Genomic DNA, 18,442 nt, shown 5'->3' with positions numbered 1-18,442 from the left:
TGGAACTCCCTCTTCATTAAAACAGCGCTGCTACTAAGATTCCTGGCATTATTTGCATCTATAAAACAGTCCAATGCGGGGCCACACATAGGAAGAGTCCGCTGGTCTATAGACACGAGTGATGGCGGGAATTGTAGTAGCGGCGCTGTTTAAATGCAGCTGCGGGCCAGCTGCAGTTCATTATTTTTTTTTTTTGGCCCCCAAAGAAATCATAAAAGGCCGTTGGGGGACCAAATTTGGCCCATAGGCCAGCGTTTGCCACCCTAGAGGGACAGAATTTACTGTAGGATAGTTAAATAGTTCAACAGCATTGCCACCCTAGAACATTATTACAGAAAGAACCACTTTTCCCTATTACATCCAAGGGGTAATTCTTAAGTTTCCAAGCATAGCTAGGAACCATGTAAGTGCATTACAATTTGTTTTGCTACAAAGTCCATAAACCCAACAAAGTCCCGTGTAAACCATTGTATAGATTTTACTTAGAGAAAAGAAACAAGGGTGACACCAAAGGGTAGCCCAAAACGAATATTGGTTTGGTAAGAGTTCCTCTTGAAGGTCCAGCCTGTGGATTACATGGAGGAGAGGAAGAAGAAGAAAGAAAAGACAGGCATGTGGGCGTGATAAACATCCTAAAAGCTAGACAGAGACCACCTATGCTAGCCCTAGTTTAACAAACGGTTAGTTTATATACAGTCTCAGCAATAATTATGCGTACAAGGTTGGGCAGGGAAATCCAACCATAGGTGGTCTGTGTAGCTTTTAGGATGTGTTACATGAATAAAAGCTTATTTTTTTTTTATTTTTTTTTTTAATCAAAGATCCATTTGGCCCCAACAAAAGCCTTTTTTTTCCCTTCTTCCTTTCCTCCACAGATTTTACTTTTATTATTTATATATATTTTTTTTTAGTAGTGCTGAGAATCTTTCTTTCTTGGGATGACAGCACCGGTCCTCCCTATCACCTTGGGACAGGAAATGTGCTACTAGAAAGAAAATCTGGTAAAAATAACTTATTTATCTCCTACATCATAGAACATCTATATACTGAAATATATTTTATTGGTGTTCTTGCTTTTTAAACACTTAAGTTGAAGCTTTGCTGAATTTATCCATCCAATAAAGCAGTGTAGTTGGCATGATGAGCAGTCATGGCCGAGATTCCCAGTACAGGACTTAGGTTTACATAAGGAACAAGAGTGGTGGTGGCTCCCAGCAAAGCACAGAAGTTCATAAAAAGAAAACAAAGGATGTTGCTTCCAACAAAGCACTGGACAATCAAGAATAACCTTAAAAAGTTATTTTGTAGATCTCTGGGTCACAGAACAATACTTTTATTAAAGCTTATTATCAGCAAGCAGCTCCCACGGTCAGTATGAGCAGAAAACATGGCAGAGAGCCATGACAGTCACTAGCAGGCATTAGGTAGAACACTCTCCAAAGTAATTTAACTTAAAAAATCTGAATTGATGGCAGAGAGTTTTAAAGAAATAATTGGATAACCTTTCAAAAAAATAATGATATCCACAGCCATGATCATTATAGAATAAGGGAATTGATTCTACAGACTGTGTGGTGTCAGGGAGGGTTGTTATAAAACCTGTGAAGTGACACTGGTCACAGTTACTTTGTGTTCTTTCTGGAATATTGAGAAGCTGGACTTGAGAGAAATCAGTTTATTCTACCCTAGTTAACTATGGAACGGACAGACTTTCCTATTACATCACGTGGCTTTAGTTACTGGTCTGCAGGTAGGACTGTATGTGTCATATCCAATTAAAGGGTGTTATTTCCATTTCTCAAATGGTTGGCAGGCTTAAGCAGCACAGTTACAGCACCAGACCATGTAACATGTATTATATAAGAAGTGGAAAACAGTAAACTATAGACAAGGGTGCAAGAATGAATTAGGGCCACTTATTAAGGTTACAACACCTAGAAATTTCTTGTGGTTCAAAAAAACAATCTCTGCGCTAATCACTTAAACAACTTGATTACATGCTAGCAGACAAGTTAAGTTATAAGTTAAACATAGGAAATTACAGAAAATGAAACCAGATCCTCCGAGAAGAGGATACTTCCACCAGTGCATAAAAAAGCCATAAACAAAACTAAATATTAGACTTTCTACATTCATTGACCTCAATCTGCATAAATCAGATCAGTATGTACATATAATGAAAGTATACAAAGTAGCAAATTCAAAATCAGAACTGTCCATGCAAAACTCTTGTATAACCCCCAACTCCTACCAAAAGATCCAATGACTATCAGAGAGGTTTATCTACGAGGTCTATGGAGGCAGATGCTGTCATTGTCCCTCTAGACTAGGCTTTTTCAATCATTTACTTCTAAGAAACCCTTTAAAGTTATTTTCAGGTCTCAGGGAAGCCCTACTAAAAGCAATTTTGTGGGGGTTGGTGGTAAGAAGTCTTTTAAATTCTTGCCAGTGTTAGGAATGCCCTCCTACAGTGGTATTTATATTAACACAAATATAGACTTCTAAAACATCATCAGGGTCATGCCATTGGCTCTACCAAGAGGCATCATCAAATGGTCTGTCATTAAGCCATCAATCAGCCATTTAAGTATTCTCTGGAGAAGCCCTAGGGTTATTATTACACAGTATTTATATAGCACCATCATTTTACGCAGCGCTGTACAAAGTCCATAGTCATGTCACTATTGGCAGGCTTAAGGTCCCTCAAAGGAGCTCACAATCTAATGTCTCTATCATAGTCATATGTCATTAATGTAGTCCAAGGTCAATTTAGTGGGAAGCCAATTACCTAACTGCATGTTTTTGGGATGTGGGAGGAAACCAGAGTACCCGGATGAAACCAACGCAGACACGGGGAGAACCTGCAAACTCCATGCAGATAGCGTCCTGGCCGAGATTCGAACCTGGGACTTCGCACTGCAAAGGCGGGAGTGCTAACCCTTGAGCCACCGGGTTCCATGGAACCCCAGTGAAAAATGGCTGGAGAAGTAGTAGGTCTGGGAAATCCTTAGCAGTTTCTGGAGGAACCCTGGTTAAGTATGGCTGCTCTATCTGGTCTTCTATTTACGGAGCTCCCTTGCCTAATGGGGGCCATTCATGTAAAACACACTTTATAAAACTGCCACTAATGTCCTCTCAAGTGGCTTTTCTTTTATTCCAATCTTTCCACTTACAGAAGTTTTCATGATTTACAAAAAAAACAAAACAAAACTTAAATTAAACCATTAAAAAGGTATCATTAAACAATTGGTATGGGTATAATAAACACAAACTTTACAAACAATACTAATTCCTTTCCCTTGTGGGTGGACATCTATTACTTACAGATAATGTGAACTGCCATTATACATACATACATACACACTCTTCCTTGCTGGCCCACCCTATGTTACTACAGGATCCGGTAAAAATTGGAGATCAGCAGGAGGAACCACTGATCAGTGCAAGGAACTTTTACCTTCTATTTTTTTTTTTTTTTTTTTTTTACAGATTGCCAGCCTTGTAATCTGTAATTTAGGTACAGAGTAGGTGCATTGCTGCCCCACTACCGTCAGCCAAAGAGCTGAAAATATGAAAATATGACAAGGTCCCATTTGACAAAGCTTTCATGGGCATTTTTGGTAATGGCAAGAAACTATTACAAAAAAAAAAAAAATTGTAATATGCACATCTTATTGATTCAAGATCAGTGTGATTTTTATTCATCTAGGTCTAGGTAAAAACATTTTCACATCTAGCAGTAAAAGAGTTACGCTTACCTCCAATTCCCCGGTGTCTGGAGTAATTGTCGGGTTGCGTCAGGAAACTGTTTCGAGGCAGAGCAGCTGGATTAAAGGATCTCATAGTCTTCTCACTTTTCAGAATCCTGTCCAGCTGCATTACTAGAGATGAAAATAAACATAATATTGTTATTGGTGTGAATTTCCTAATGTTTTCTTATCCATATAGGATTTCATGATTTGGAAAAGATGAGATTAAAGTAATATTTAATCTTTGGTGTAGCCAGAAATAGGAGTGTAGACCTCTGCAGAATGAAATGGCCATCTATCCTATGATAAAAGGGTTACAATCAGGGCCCTTCCTGCTGGAAGAAAGGGGAGATGACTTTATAGGTGGTTTAGTTAAGCCATAATATTAGACAATGTTATCTCTCTTACTTCTTGCCCTCAGGTTACCTCTTACCCATGGGGACACAGGGGAATGGCCTCAACTGATTCAGTACCTGCATTAACCCATCAGATAGCAATGGCTCCGACATAAGTGTTATCCATAGTATTGCATTTATAGTAGTATAATTTTATACATTAAACTTCATTCAATTTCATGATTAAAACTGTACTGGCATCTATCCAGCACCAAGCTAAACACTTACATCTCTCACGGGTAAGTCACCATACCGACTGCACCAAACAAAACTATAGATTGTTTACTACAATAAAAATATATTTATATACATAGATATTTAACTATTTTACTGTGTTCCTATAGGCCAGAAATCAAAGTGGTCTATAAACCGTCTTGAGTAATTTTGATACTTTTGCCATCTTTTCATCCATTCCTTGTCACCTTTGCCATCTTTTCATCCATTCCTTGTCACCAATTCCCAAGAAGGGAATTTTTCATCATGTTTTACTCCTTTGATTCCTTTCATCCACTTATACTACCATACAATATACCCAACACACTTACCACAAAGTGTTTCTTTGTTATATCAAAATATTTGAGACTCTCCCCTCATTTTAAATACACAAGCATAAAACGCTTAATCATTTACCAATATAATTTGATTGTTTTTCATACCACTATGCAGTGTAATCTTATCACCACAAACACTAAACCAGTTATACAACTTGCCATATACAGGTAGTCCCCGAGTTACATACGAGATAGGAACTGTAAGTTTGTTCTTAAAGTACAGTAAAGAACAGGTACATTATTTTAATATATGCAATTAGGACAGATGTTTGTTTCAACCTATTGGGCAGCGTGGTGTCAGGTACTGGAAAAAAAAAAAAAAAAAAAAAAAAAAAAAAAAAATAAGTTTTTATACTAAAAAAAGTAACTATAGAGCCTAGACATTCATTAACTTCTTGAGCAAGCTGTGCTTTGATATGCAAATTGAAACATCTGCAGAGTTTGTCTTGGTCATTAACGAGTTACAAGAAGCTGCAGAAAGCTCAGTCCCCCAAAATCACCCACAACCTCAGCTATGTTTAGCAAAAGATTTCCTCTGCAAGTCATGCAACCCGTCCCTCCAAACCTCTGTTCTGCACAGGAGCAAAGAGGAAGGCCCGTTTGTATCTAGGAGTCGGTTATGTCGGATGTCCTTAACCCGAGGACTACCTGTATTTTTTTACTGGTTGTTAATATTGTATAAACATTTTAAAAAATGTTTCACAATGATTTGAACAATCACCTTTTCTGTATGTATTAATTCAATGGATCTCAATTCTCCTGAAGAAGCTCAGTAAGGTGAAACGTGTTGTGATCTAATGCTTACCCCTTCTCCTACAAACACTATTTAGTATCGCTTCATGGTTATATGGACTATAACAAAACCCATACTAGCAAGAAGTATCTTGTATAGAACCTAGTCTCATGTAGGCTTCATAAAGTTTGTTCTGGGGCTGAGACTTGTATATAATGTAACTGTACTACTATTGTTATAAATTTATTTCATGTTGTATTTGTAAGTGGTAAGTGTTTACACATCAAAGTCTGCCCAAAAACCTTTCTGCTCTTTTCGCTGCATTATTATTATTATTAAGGGGTTAGCATATATATTTCCATTTTTAACATCTTTAGTACTGGAATCTATACTGTTATAGTAAAAACGTATCAATAGTACATTGAGGCTGCATTTGGAAAATATGCACTGTATTATTCTTATCTTATATCCAACAACCTACAAAGTGCATAAAAGTAATATAAACTAAAAACAAGTTAATATATGGTGTGCCCACTCATTAATTGTCCTAGGTACACTTGGAGACAGTTTAGAAAGGAACTCAGCAGGTAGGTTGTTTCAGTTATATGGAGGAACTAATCATGGTTCTTAGATGCTTCTATCGCTTCATGTAATCCCTGACACATCGGGGTTGACTTACTAAAGCAATATAGGCTCGTCACTTCACCCTTTCAAAGGATTTTTCACTTAGGTTAGTAAAGGATCTTGACTATCTAATTATGTACAAGCAAAAACCCTTGTTTTTTGCTTGCACATAATTAGATATCCTCTGCAAAGTGAATTATTGTCACAGTCAATAGGCCAAGTATTTTTGCCAGGGTATAATTCACTTTTAAAGAGAAGGGCTTGTATTCTTTTAATATTTCATGCCAATGATGTCAAGGTAAGAGCTGAGGACCATACCATCTCTCCCAGAATTCAGTATTCTTTTTGCTTTAGGTCATTGTCCTATTGTACAGAGAATTTGGGACCAATTAGATGGCTCCCTGATGGTACTGCAATTGGGAGAATCATCTGCCCGTAATTGTCATCATTGAAGAGACCATTCCATTAACCACATTCCCAATTCTATACGTAGAAATGACATTTTAAACCTGCAAAGAGTCCTACATCACATTGCACACTTTCCTGAAGACACAACCTGCACACTTTTCTGAAGACACAACCTGCGCAATATCAGAAAGGCTGCTTGTAGGTTCTATGCAAGTCACGGGTAACAAGGTATTTTTGCAAGAGTACCATTGGGTGAAAGCGGTCATCCTTGAACAAAAAGTGCAACATCTTTGTGCAAGAAAATTCACATTTGCCTACATTTTGCCAGCTTACACATTTGGAGACAATTGTGGGGCAACTAAAAACTCGAGACAGAGACAGGCAATTAAATTAAAGTGGGGGTATGCCATCAGTCTCTGCTATAAGGTAAATGGAGTTTTTTTTTTCCCATAGGAAAAGGTTTCTGAAGAGGGGATATGATCACCCCTATTATTAAATTGTATTTATAAAGTGCCAACATACGGTATTACACAACGCTATACATTTAATATGAGTTGCAAATGACAGACAGATACAATCAATCCTGGCCTTAAATATCCAAGTTCACTGTAATCTATATAACGAACTTGCAAAGTTATTTACATCAGCAAGTATTTTTTTTTTTGCAAGTCTATCCAGAATTGGCTGGAGTTGGGCATTAATACATTATGCCAAAATCAATGCATTCTCCAACGCTACTGCAACTTGGTTTGATTCACTGTTAATTATTGTGTTTAATTGAACAGCAGATAGCTCTGATTGCATTGATGATGACAGCTAAACAACCTGCATGTCAAAGATGTTTCCAATCAAAGATTAATCAACTTCTTTTAATAGGATTCTTATTTTCATTTAATAGACTCTTTGCTCTGGGGAGCAGCTGGACAATCAGGCTGTCAACAGAAGTAGATAAGCAAATATTTTGTGAACTGCAGTGTATGCAAACTTATTTAAATCTTTCATGAATTTATATAAAACAAATGTAGCAAAATATGTGCTTATAGGAGCATTGTTACAAGGCATTGGGTCAAAAAAAAAAAAAAATGGCAGAAGTCTTTCTCTGCAATAGAGACTGTAGTATGTATTGCGGTAGATATCTATCACCATGTAGTATCTATTACCATTCTGGCAGTCGGTGTCCCCTACCTTTCCTTTGACCAATCCTGCAGCCTCTGGAAGGAGAATTCCTGGACCTGTAGGATATTCCTGTCCCCTCACTGCATGATGTGACTTCATTATTCACTACTCAAGTCACTGTTGTGATGCGAGATTTAGGGACAGAACAAAGTCTATGCTAGGGTACAATGGCATGAAACACTTCTAGAAGTTTGCGGGAGGCTACAACTTTGGAATAGAAGGGGCTAGGAGACAAGGGCCATCGGAAAGTGTACAACCTCTACTACTGCAGAAACCTCCATTTTTTGTTAATAGTTAATATTTGGAAATATGTTAGGAAAGTTTTTCTCTCTCCAATGCTTATATATGTCCCGTATAGGAAGACTTACATACCCATAACCTCTCATTTATTGTCTGGCTGTCATCAGGACAGGAGGCAAGGGTAAATACCTAATTAGGACATAAACAGCTATGTACTCATACCAAGTCTATAAAGAATGTATAATTGAGCTTTTAGTACTCCAGCACATTAATTGTCTTTTATTCCAGAATAATTATTTCTCAGTTTTTCTGCAGACTTCCTTTTTTAAGAAATATGCAATAGTTGAATTATCATTTAATTATGATATGGAAAGACTTAAACTCTTTCTGCTTTCGCAGAGGGAAAAGAGTCTGCAGTTCAGTGATTTATAGATCTCTACTCAAATCATTTTTACAGCATAGTTGGTGATTATATGAAGTGCTCTTATATAGAAATATCAGTGTTGAGGTGGTCTGGATGTTGGAGAGGAAGCTGCTGTGGATGATCCCAAACCTTTGTATGCATCTCTTGTAGGACATACCCAAAAAACCTTGCTGTCTCAGTATATTGGTTTTCATAAGGTTTCAACAATTCTGCTGTAGAATAATAAACAAAGGGGGGGTGGATCACTTAAAAGTGGGAAGAGTAAAGAGTCTTAAGAGTCTCCCAAGTGATAGGACCTGTTTACAGAACATCCTCTAATCATCACTCTGCTTAACCAATTTTTGAAAGTGGTGGGAGGCAATTTTCTACCCTATTGTATTGCTTGGGCTTAAGCAGCCAATCAACAGGCCTAAACATTGTCTCATTAAGAAGGAAAGAAGATCATTAAGGAATATGGGGTTTCAAAACAGATGTCAAAAAATGGTTGATAAGCATGGCTAATGGGCAAATACAATTTTTAATTTTAGAGAATATGTGCTCTTCAAAACAGTTCTCAAGCACCAGTGCTAGAGAATAAATACCATGGGAAGGACTCATCAGGTTCCTTTTTATTAAACTTTTGTGCCAATAGCATTACCCAGAGTCCTACTAAGCCAAGTTAGCAAGTTTCTTTACCCCCCCATTTTCTTCAACATGGCAATTGCTGGGCCTGCAGATAATTTGTCCAGACACTGGGTATTGCATAGTGTGATGGGGTTGGAGCACTGTGTATGATATTCACAACCAGCAAGTAGAAGATTGTAGGGCAGTTCCAGGAGACTGTAAAAGGGCAGAAGCTGGGTTATAAAATACCTTCTGACAGATTATGTGATATTCTACTAAAGTTCGACCTTAAAAAGTTGCAACCAGGCAGGGATATTTTGCAGAAAGGAGGAGGTGATGTCCTATTAGCAAAAAGCATTCTTACTCGCCCGATTACTCTCTCAAAATCCTTGAGCTGCAGATTATTCAGTTGCCGGGATTGCATGAACTTCTATTTGTGAGTTACGTCATCCTGGGTCCGGCCAATTAAAAATATTAGAAACTCTAATTACTGTTTGTGTTGCTGCTAGTGGGAATTCCCCTGTCCATGTCCCTGTGACCACCATGTCAATAAATAGAGATAACTCTCTCCAGCAGTCACACACACAACCTGAGAGAGCTTCTAATCCTTTCCAGTAAACATATTTTTGGCATAAAATCCACTTTCCATTTCTCATGCTGGTTTCGATTTATTAAAGCGCTTCAACTAATAGCAAATGATTCTATTTCAGGTTTGATCTATCACCCAGGTTCTCCCATCATAGTTTATCCTCTCCAGTCTTGGAAGAGCTTTAATAAATCAGATCCAGCATGAGAAATGGAAAGTGGATTGTATGCCAAAACTAAAATGAAATACATGAACTATATAAACTATAATGAAATACAATAGGAAAACATTTTGGATCTTACCAGCTGGAACCTGAATTTCATCTTTTTGCAAGAATCTTTCTTCCTCAGTAATCTCCTGGATTCTTTTTGGGGTGCCAACATAGAAGAAACGTTTTCCTGTAGATGAAAGGAAAGTTTGAGCTGAAAGCTTTCTTCAGAGTGTGTCTGTTTACGATTATCACAGTCTCTAGACTTTGATATGTGCATCTGATGAAAACACCACCATGGCCTACGGATCTCAAGGGGATGAACTTATCTACTGGGAAGGGTTTTTATAACCATCACAATTTACCTTGGAGAAATGGAAGACACCAATAGACTTTACCTTAAAGTACCTTTAACAAAATATTCTTGTATGGCATTGTAAATGATCCAGCAAGCCTGTAATGGATCTGGTCCAGGATTGAAAACATTTGCTAACAGATAGCTTGACTTTTAGGGAATCCATTACAGGTTTATTTAAATTGGTGGAGAATTAATATTTAGTTGGTCGAGTATTGTGTTTCTCTCGGTAACAGGAAATGCATAAAGTATAAATTAATACCACAGCTACAGAAAACAGGATATAGCATCATCTCCTTGGATTTGGGGTTCTAACATTTCTCTATAGAATAAGGTTTTCAAAGAAGAAACTACTTGCTCCACCTCAGGCGACTAATACATGGCTCCAACCTCAATGACATGTCTAGCCGCCAGTAGACAGACACTTATCCAAGCCCATGAAATTTTAGGTATAGTACAAGAGACCGTGTCATCCCAATAACCAAAAAGCAGGAGGGATGGGTTATCCGATATAACATAGCCTGTCACTGTGCCCACCCATAATACTTTTTGCCAAAATTCTGCAATACGTGGGCAAAACCTTAAACGGTAGGACAATGAAGCAGAAGATCATTCACATTTAGGGCATTGGAGATGCCATGCCCTGATTTGTTGGTTTTCACCAGCAGATGGCTTAAATACCCAGTAGATTATCATAAATTGAAATTCTGTCCAAATTTCGTTTATCGTGCATTTTCTAACTATTACACCTTTTAAAAATTACACCTTTTTCTTTCCCTGCTGTGACTACTGTAGTAATCAATTGCAGAACAGATACAATTTGCATGATTTTAAATAGGACTTAAGCCCAAGAACAAAAATGTAATATATTTTAAGATACAAGTAATTTATTTTCTTTAATTGATGAAAATTTTCTTAAACTAATGTGGCCACCACATCTGAGGACTGGCAAGCTGTAACCTAATGATTAAGTACATTTCCCTATTTGTTTTTAGTAAAACATTCTTCCCATTTCCAGGTGCAGTTACCTTATAATTGTACCTGTGGCCTCTGGTGTTTGTATTTGGCCAGCAGATCTTTAATGCGCTGGCTTTTCGTGCCCAGTAGCTTCTCATGGCATTCTAAAGGGGCAACATATACCTAACAATGTCTGACTGCAAAATTATTATAAAGAATTACAACTCACCTAATGGTACATCATCCAATGTAGAAGTCTCTGCTTCTTCATGTTCATTTACGATCTCTTCATCTGAGGTCACATTCCACAATGTCACATTGTTGCCATGAATCCTGCTCCTTGGCTGTCTCCTCATGACACTTGGGGGGGGATAAAAAAAAAAATATATAAAAATATATTTTAGTGTACAGCAGTCTCTTGGATAAATAAAAACTAACAAGCAGGTATTTGTGATCTGGAAATAAAAAAAAAAATTTATATAGTACTTGACTAGACTAGCATAAAAGCACAAAATTACACAAGTCTGCAAATATACCACATTTACAATATTGTAACATGAAATATTGTCCTGAAATTTACAAACAGAAATGTATGTATTTTGTTATGATAATCGATCTTACAGAGTTCATATGTCTTAGGAATTCAATGCAGAATAATCAGGTTTGCCAAAATTCTGCAATACGTGGGCAAAACCTTAAACGGTAGGACAATGAAGCAGAAGATCATTCACATTTAGGGCATTGGAGATGCCATGCCCCGATTTGTTGATTTTCACCAGCGGATGGCTTAAATACCCAGTGGATTATCATAAATTGAAATTCTGTCCAAATTTCGTTTATCATGCATTTTCTAACTATTTAGTAACCTTGTACCGCATGATCCACTATGTCTCGATCTGGAAAATCTCTTTGCCATTGTTTCACATTATCGGATAGCGACTTTGTAAGGATAGGCAGCAAGTATGCAGAAATATTTGGTGGGGACCGTGAAAATATTCAGTTACTATGGAGCACAGATAAGTCATGTATGGACGAAAATATAGAGGGCGCAATGGCCATGCGGGGATAGCATATGTAGCCGCTGATCGTGACATTCTAGAAGGGCCATCCATGTAAAACATATCCCTACATTGCTTTATACTTTTTTTCCTCCACTCACTGAAGGCCGCATGATGCTGGCCTTGTGGGAACATCAGATTGCCACATATTGGTAAGTATTTAGACAGGCCCACTGGCACCTTAAAGAAAAGAGAAAAAAGATGGGCAATGAGATCTACTGTGTAGTGTGCCTCTCTATTGTCCAATCACTATGCAAGGGGTCATAAAAGTATAAGTACCGTGCGGTCAGGTTTGGAACACCAGGTTGGGTGAAGGAATTACAAATATATATTTTATACAAGTATAGTGTTCTTTGTTGCTAAAAGAGTGTCTTTGATGAGGATTATCACATCTTTCAATGTCCTTCCCCTATTGTGCTTACTTCCAGCTCATTCTACTGTGGCAGAGACCAGAATAAACATAATGGGGAACTCTGAATTTGTAGCATTCTACAATTAGATTTAGGTCACACAGGTCAGCCAATAGTGTATTAGAAAGGAGTGCACAGGTTTCATGTCAAAATAGCTTAGCAGTAAAGGAACTTTAAAAATTACACCTTTTTCTTTCCCTGCTGTGACTACTGTAGTAATCAATTGCTGAACAGATACAATTTGCATGATTTTAAATCGGACTTAAGCCCAAGAGCAAAAATGTAATATATTTTAAGATACAAGTCATTTATTTTCTACAATTGATGAAAATTTTCTTAAACTAATGCGGCCACCACATCTGAGGACTGGCAAGCTGTAACCTAATGATTAAGTACATTTCCCTATTTGTTTTTGGTAAAACATTCTTCCCATTTCCAGGTGCAGTTACCTTATAATTGTACCTGTGGCCTCTGGGGTTTGTTTGCATTTGACCAGCAGATCTTTAATGCCCTGGCTTTGCCTGCCCAGTAGCTTATCATGGCGTTCTAAAGGGGCAACAAATACCTAACAATGTCAGACTGCAAAATTATTATAAAGAATTACAACTCACTTAATGGTACATCATCCAATGTAGAAGTCTCTACTTCTTCCTGTTCATTTACGATCTCTTCATCTGAGGTCACATTCCACAATGTCACATTGTTGCCATGAATCCTGCTCCTTGGCTGTCTCCTCATGACACTTCTGGGGGAAAAAAAAAAAAATAGATATATTTTAGTGTAGCATATAGCAGTCTCTTGGATAAAAAAAAAACAACAAGCTGGTATTCTGGTATTTGTGATAATGCAGAAATATAACAAAAAAAAACAAATATTAGTACTTGACTGGACCAGCATAAAGCACAAAATAGAATTACAAAAGTCTGCAAAATTGCCACATTTAAGAACACTTACAATATTGTATTGTAACGTGAAATATTGCCCTGAAATTTACAAACAGAAATGTATGTATTTTGTTATGATAATCGATCTTACAGAGTTCATATGTCTTAGGAATTCAATGCAGAATAATCAGGTTCAGCGCACACGCAAGGATTGTGTCCGGGCAAGGACTAACAGAGGATCAGGAACATACACGCAGTACAGGAAATTGCAGAGGTAGAAAATCCAGAATACAGAGCCAGAGGTAATACACAGGTAATTAATCTATCAAACAACGTATGTAAAGGTGGCATTGTAAGATTTCAAGGTTACATTAAAATATTAATGAAATCATGTACCTTTGTAATATACATTAATATACTCTTTATGTATAACTGGGCTTGAAATAATGTATCAGCTGTGTAGTTCCTTAGCGTAGTTCCTTTATGTCCAAGGTTTTTCTACCTTTCTTACTAACTACAACTACTACTGTATTTATATAGTGCCATCATATTACACAGCGCTGTACAAAAAAGTTGATAGTCATGTCACTAACTGTCCCTCAAAGGAGCTCACAATCTAATGTCCCTACCATAGTCAATGCATTAATGTAGTCTAAGGCCAAATCTGAAGGGAAGCCAATTACCCTTACTGCATGTTTTGGGATGTGGGAGGAAACCGGAGTACCCGGAAGAACCTGAAATTTACAAACAGAAATGTATGTATTTTGTTATGATAATCGATCTTACAGAGTTCATATGTCTTAGGAATTCAATGCAGAATAATCAGGTTGCATATTTCATGGTAAATCACCACCCCCTGGACTGTCAAAGTCTTGTAGATTTGGACCACCTGAAGTACCAACCCACCTATCAATATAGTACTACAGGCACACAGAGTTACAGTATCTAATCTAGAGTGGAGGGCGGCAGAATTTGATAAATATTAACCAGCAGGTGTGGATGTAGCCAACAGTTGGCCAATGTTAGCCAAGGAGGGTCTGGAGCCCTCGTACAACGGCACACTTGCACTTCACTATGTCTGCCCTTGCTACCAGCAACAGTAAAATGCCCTGTTAGATGTCTCATCCGCCTGCTTCCCATTCTGAATGGTCTAAAGCAGCCACTGTCAACTAGGGTTCTGTACACCTTGAGGGTTCCTCAATAAGTTGCCAGGGGTTCTTAAAGTTGTGGATGGCTTTAAGGCCAATCCATGAGGCACCAGTCCCCCAATCTAACTCTGCACTCATCACCTATAGCACGCCTCCACTTAGCCTTGGGAGGCTAGTTGCACCATCCCAGCCCACAGGTTTTTCCAGGACTTCAGCGCACACGCAAGGATTGTGTCCGGGCAAGGACTAACAGAGGATCAGGAACATACACGCAGTACAGGAAATTGCAGAGGTAGAAAATCCAGAGCCAGAGGTAATACACAGGTAATTATTATATCAAACAACGTATGTAAAGGTGGCATTGTAAGATTTCAAGGTTACAGTGAAATATTAATGAAATCATGTACCTTTGTAATATACTCTATGTATAACTGGGCTTGAAATAATGTATCAACTGTGACTACTACTACTACTACATTTATATAGTGCCATCATATTACACAGCGCTGTACAAAAAAGTGGATAGTCATGTCACTAACTGTCCCTCAAAGGAGCTCACAATCTACTGTCCCTACCATAGTCAATGCATTAATGTAGTCCAAGGCCAAATCTGAAGGGAAGCCAATTACCCTTACTGCATGTTTTGGGATGTGGGAGGAAACCGGAGTACCCGGAAGAATCCCACGCAGACATGGGGAGAACCTGCAAACTCCATGCAGATAGTGTCCTGGCAGAGATTCGAACCTGGGACCCAGCGCTGCAAAAGCCAGAGTGCTAACCACGTCAGAAACATCATTTGATGGGTAGTACCCTAATACAGGGTTTGGAGGGAACAGTTGGGATTCCGTGATCCTATTATTCAACCTGGGAGAAAGAATCTTGGTGTGGCCAAACCAGTGGTGGCCTAGGTGAGAAAGATTTATTAAATCAAGTTTCCTTGTTTATGCTGATAAGGACATGAAACTGGGAGGGGGTATTATACAAAGGCATTGTAAAACCAGGATCAAAGGCAGTGTTGGAAGGTAAAAAGAGACAAAAGGAAGAAGACAGGAGCAGAGTGACCCGGGGAGAAGGGAAAAAAAACAAAAAAAAACATTGGTTCTAGCCCAGGGATGGTAACTATTGTTTGTCAGGTCTTGTTTGTATTATAATTTATTTTGTGCAGTGTTTATATTTGTGCTATGTAACTCTTTTCATGCGTATATGACTCTGCTAGCAATATAACCTTTTTTATACCCAATTGTTGTGTGTTTACTCCTTCAGTGATGACCACCACAGAACTTACAGGGGGAATATTTAATATTCAAATTATCCTCAATAATTACTTACAGCATTCAGATCACTACTGTAAGATGAACATTCTTCCAACTATTTATGCAAGAGGTATTTTTCCCCACTGGCATCCAAAGCATCAGTTTTATCAAGGGCTCCCAAGGACCTGGAAATTTTAGGGGTTCCTCTGGTGTAAAAAAAAGTTGAGACTGATCTAAGTATTGTGGCATAGAAGTAATGGAATACCAAGCTTCTGTACTGGGGTGGATATAAGGAATTCCTGGGGAAGATTTACTAGGCACAGGAAGTATTTCCTTTTTAAAATATTTGTGGTACCTGTCAGGCTGTACTTGACAAGTCCTTGTAAAGTATTATGGATTTAAACTTTACATACATACACACACACACAGACATCTTAAATCAGCAATCATGAAGTCAATCATGAAGTTTAAAAGCCACAAATAAAATTTTTGACACGATATGCACAAACAGGAAAATGCTACATAGAGTGCAATACATGGCAACAGCATGTCTCAGATGAGATTGTAGTGAACAATTTGTCTGAATTAGATTATTCCATGATGGTAATGGGGAGACAAGCTGTCTCTTCCAATACGTTTGGGAACATTGGCCAACTGATGAGCTTAAATTGCGAGGGCCAGATGGGATAATTTTCTTCTTTGTGTAGTTGCACTGCTTCATAATTGTTATGGAATAAAGTGAAATTATTTAAATTGTATGACTGCTTATTTCTGTTTATGGTATCTAAAAATTGTACTGCATCAAGTACAAGAATGCCAACAATGCAGAAATTTGCAAACAACGCATATACTAAATTGTGTTTTTATAATCCATAAAACAATATACTATCGCCTATAGTTACAGTATTGATATGTGGTGACAAGAATTATTATAACGTAAAGATCACAAACTCACTACAAGGTATATATTTTTATTTAAAATTATGTTCTTAAACATTATAGAGGCTGTTGGTGGTTTTCACTAACTCTGGCTTAATGTCAGGTTCCTTCCTATCAAAAATGTTTGGATTACATATAGCCATATGAAGATTAGCTGTGTTTGGAGAGAGCTTACCCAAAACCTATCAGACACCATGGCACTCAATAGAATGTTGGCCAGGTTGAACGACACACTTAGGCTACATACACACGTGTAATAATGGTCGTTGGAAAGGTTCTTTCACAATTCTTTCCAACGACTAAGGACTGCACGATCGATGAATTAATGCTGTACATACAGCACCGGTCTGCTCTTTGGAGAGGGGAGGGGGGAGAGCGACGGAGCGGCACCCTGCTGCGCGTTCTCCCCCTTCGCTTCTGTTACAATTGTTTGTCGACCATGGATCCACCAGGACGGTCGTTCGGACAATCTGGCGTGTGTACAGCACCCATCCTTGTCCAATATTAGCCCTGAGCCGATTGTCGGACGAGAACCATTGGACGTGTGTACGCAGCCTTAAGGTACATACGCAGGGAGCTGGGGTCAGAAATGACAGACCGTGACACAGGAGGAGGGGAGGACTCTACCTTGAAGAGCTTACAGTTTAAGAGGTGAGGGAAGCAGTACATTGTAGAGGGGGGATAGGGAATGGTAGGTACGTAGTGAAGGTTTTAAGTGACAGAAGAACGGTTAGGTAAGTTGGAAAATATGAGTTTTGAAAAGTTGAGCAGAAAGTAGGAGCAAGCCAATTAGGACGAGGAAAACCATTCCAGAGAGTCGGGGCAGCTCTAAACAGTCTTGGAGCCGTGCGTATGATGAAGTTATGAAATAGCAAGCCAAGGTCATTGGAGGAGCGGAAAGAGCAACTATGGGGGTGTTTTTCTATCAGGGAAGAAAGGTAAGTGGGAGAGGGTGTGGAGGGATTTGAAAGCAAAGCACAGGAGCTTGAATTTGATTCTAAGATGAAATGGAAGCCAATGAACTGCAAAGAGATGCAGCAGAAGAGGAGTGGTGGGAAGGATGGATGAGTCTGACTGCAGCATTCATAACAGATTGTAGAGGAGAGAGTCGGGTTAGTGGAATACCAGAGAGGAGGAGGTTACAGTAGTCCAGACGAGAGAAGAGCGATAGTGTAGCTACAGATCTAATATAAAAAGACAATTAAATATTGTTTTGCATAAGCCAGCATGTAACAGGTCCTCTTTATGGAATTGAGACCACTACCTAAATCTTAAGTCACTCATACCTGATGAGAAGAATTTTGATGTGGGGAATTATGCTTCTGTTGCTCCTTCTGCTGTGCCATAAGATCAGATCACTGCTGTTTCCATAGACACTAGCAACAAAGCTGGGTGGAGCGGACACTTGGCACAGTGTCATGTACAAATCCCCTGTGCAGAGGAACTTTTATTCTAAAATCTAATCCTGTTACATTAGTCCCATGTGTCTCCAACCACCACCACTCCCATCAGGACACACCTGAACTGCAGTTAACCATGGGAAAAGGGAGATGCCAAAGCGGTTCTCTTTTCATCCAAAGACATTTATAATTTAAATAGATTTTGAAAAATCTCCGAATAAAAAGAAGGCATTTAGGATATTGAAACTTTTTGGAAAAAGAAAACAAAATGCTGGTGTTTGAGGTTTTTGCCAGTGGAAGTTTCTGGGCTTCATAGTAGGTATCCTCCTGGACCCCACACC

General features: G+C 38.4%; 1 protein-coding gene across 1 annotated transcript in view; it reads right to left on the bottom strand.

The window, feature by feature from the left end:
- Positions 1-18,034, bottom strand: part of C1H11orf97 (chromosome 1 C11orf97 homolog) — a 37,974-nt gene extending 19,940 nt beyond the window's left edge. The window contains exons 1-4 of the mRNA XM_072429607.1: positions 17,988-18,034; positions 13,089-13,222; positions 9,792-9,887; positions 3,759-3,881 (exon numbers count right to left, since the gene is read on the bottom strand). Coding sequence (XP_072285708.1) covers positions 3,759-3,881; positions 9,792-9,887; positions 13,089-13,215 — 346 coding nt within the window. The 5' untranslated portion in view covers positions 13,216-13,222; positions 17,988-18,034. The remainder of the gene's footprint in view (positions 1-3,758; positions 3,882-9,791; positions 9,888-13,088; positions 13,223-17,987) is intronic.
- Positions 18,035-18,442: the final 408 nt, after the last annotated feature.

This window comes from Pyxicephalus adspersus, chromosome 1 (genome assembly GCF_032062135.1).
Source record: "Pyxicephalus adspersus chromosome 1, UCB_Pads_2.0, whole genome shotgun sequence".
NCBI lineage: Eukaryota > Metazoa > Chordata > Amphibia > Anura > Pyxicephalidae > Pyxicephalus > Pyxicephalus adspersus.
Note: the sequence above shows the minus strand (reverse complement) of the source record. Positions and strands in the feature narration are given on the sequence as shown.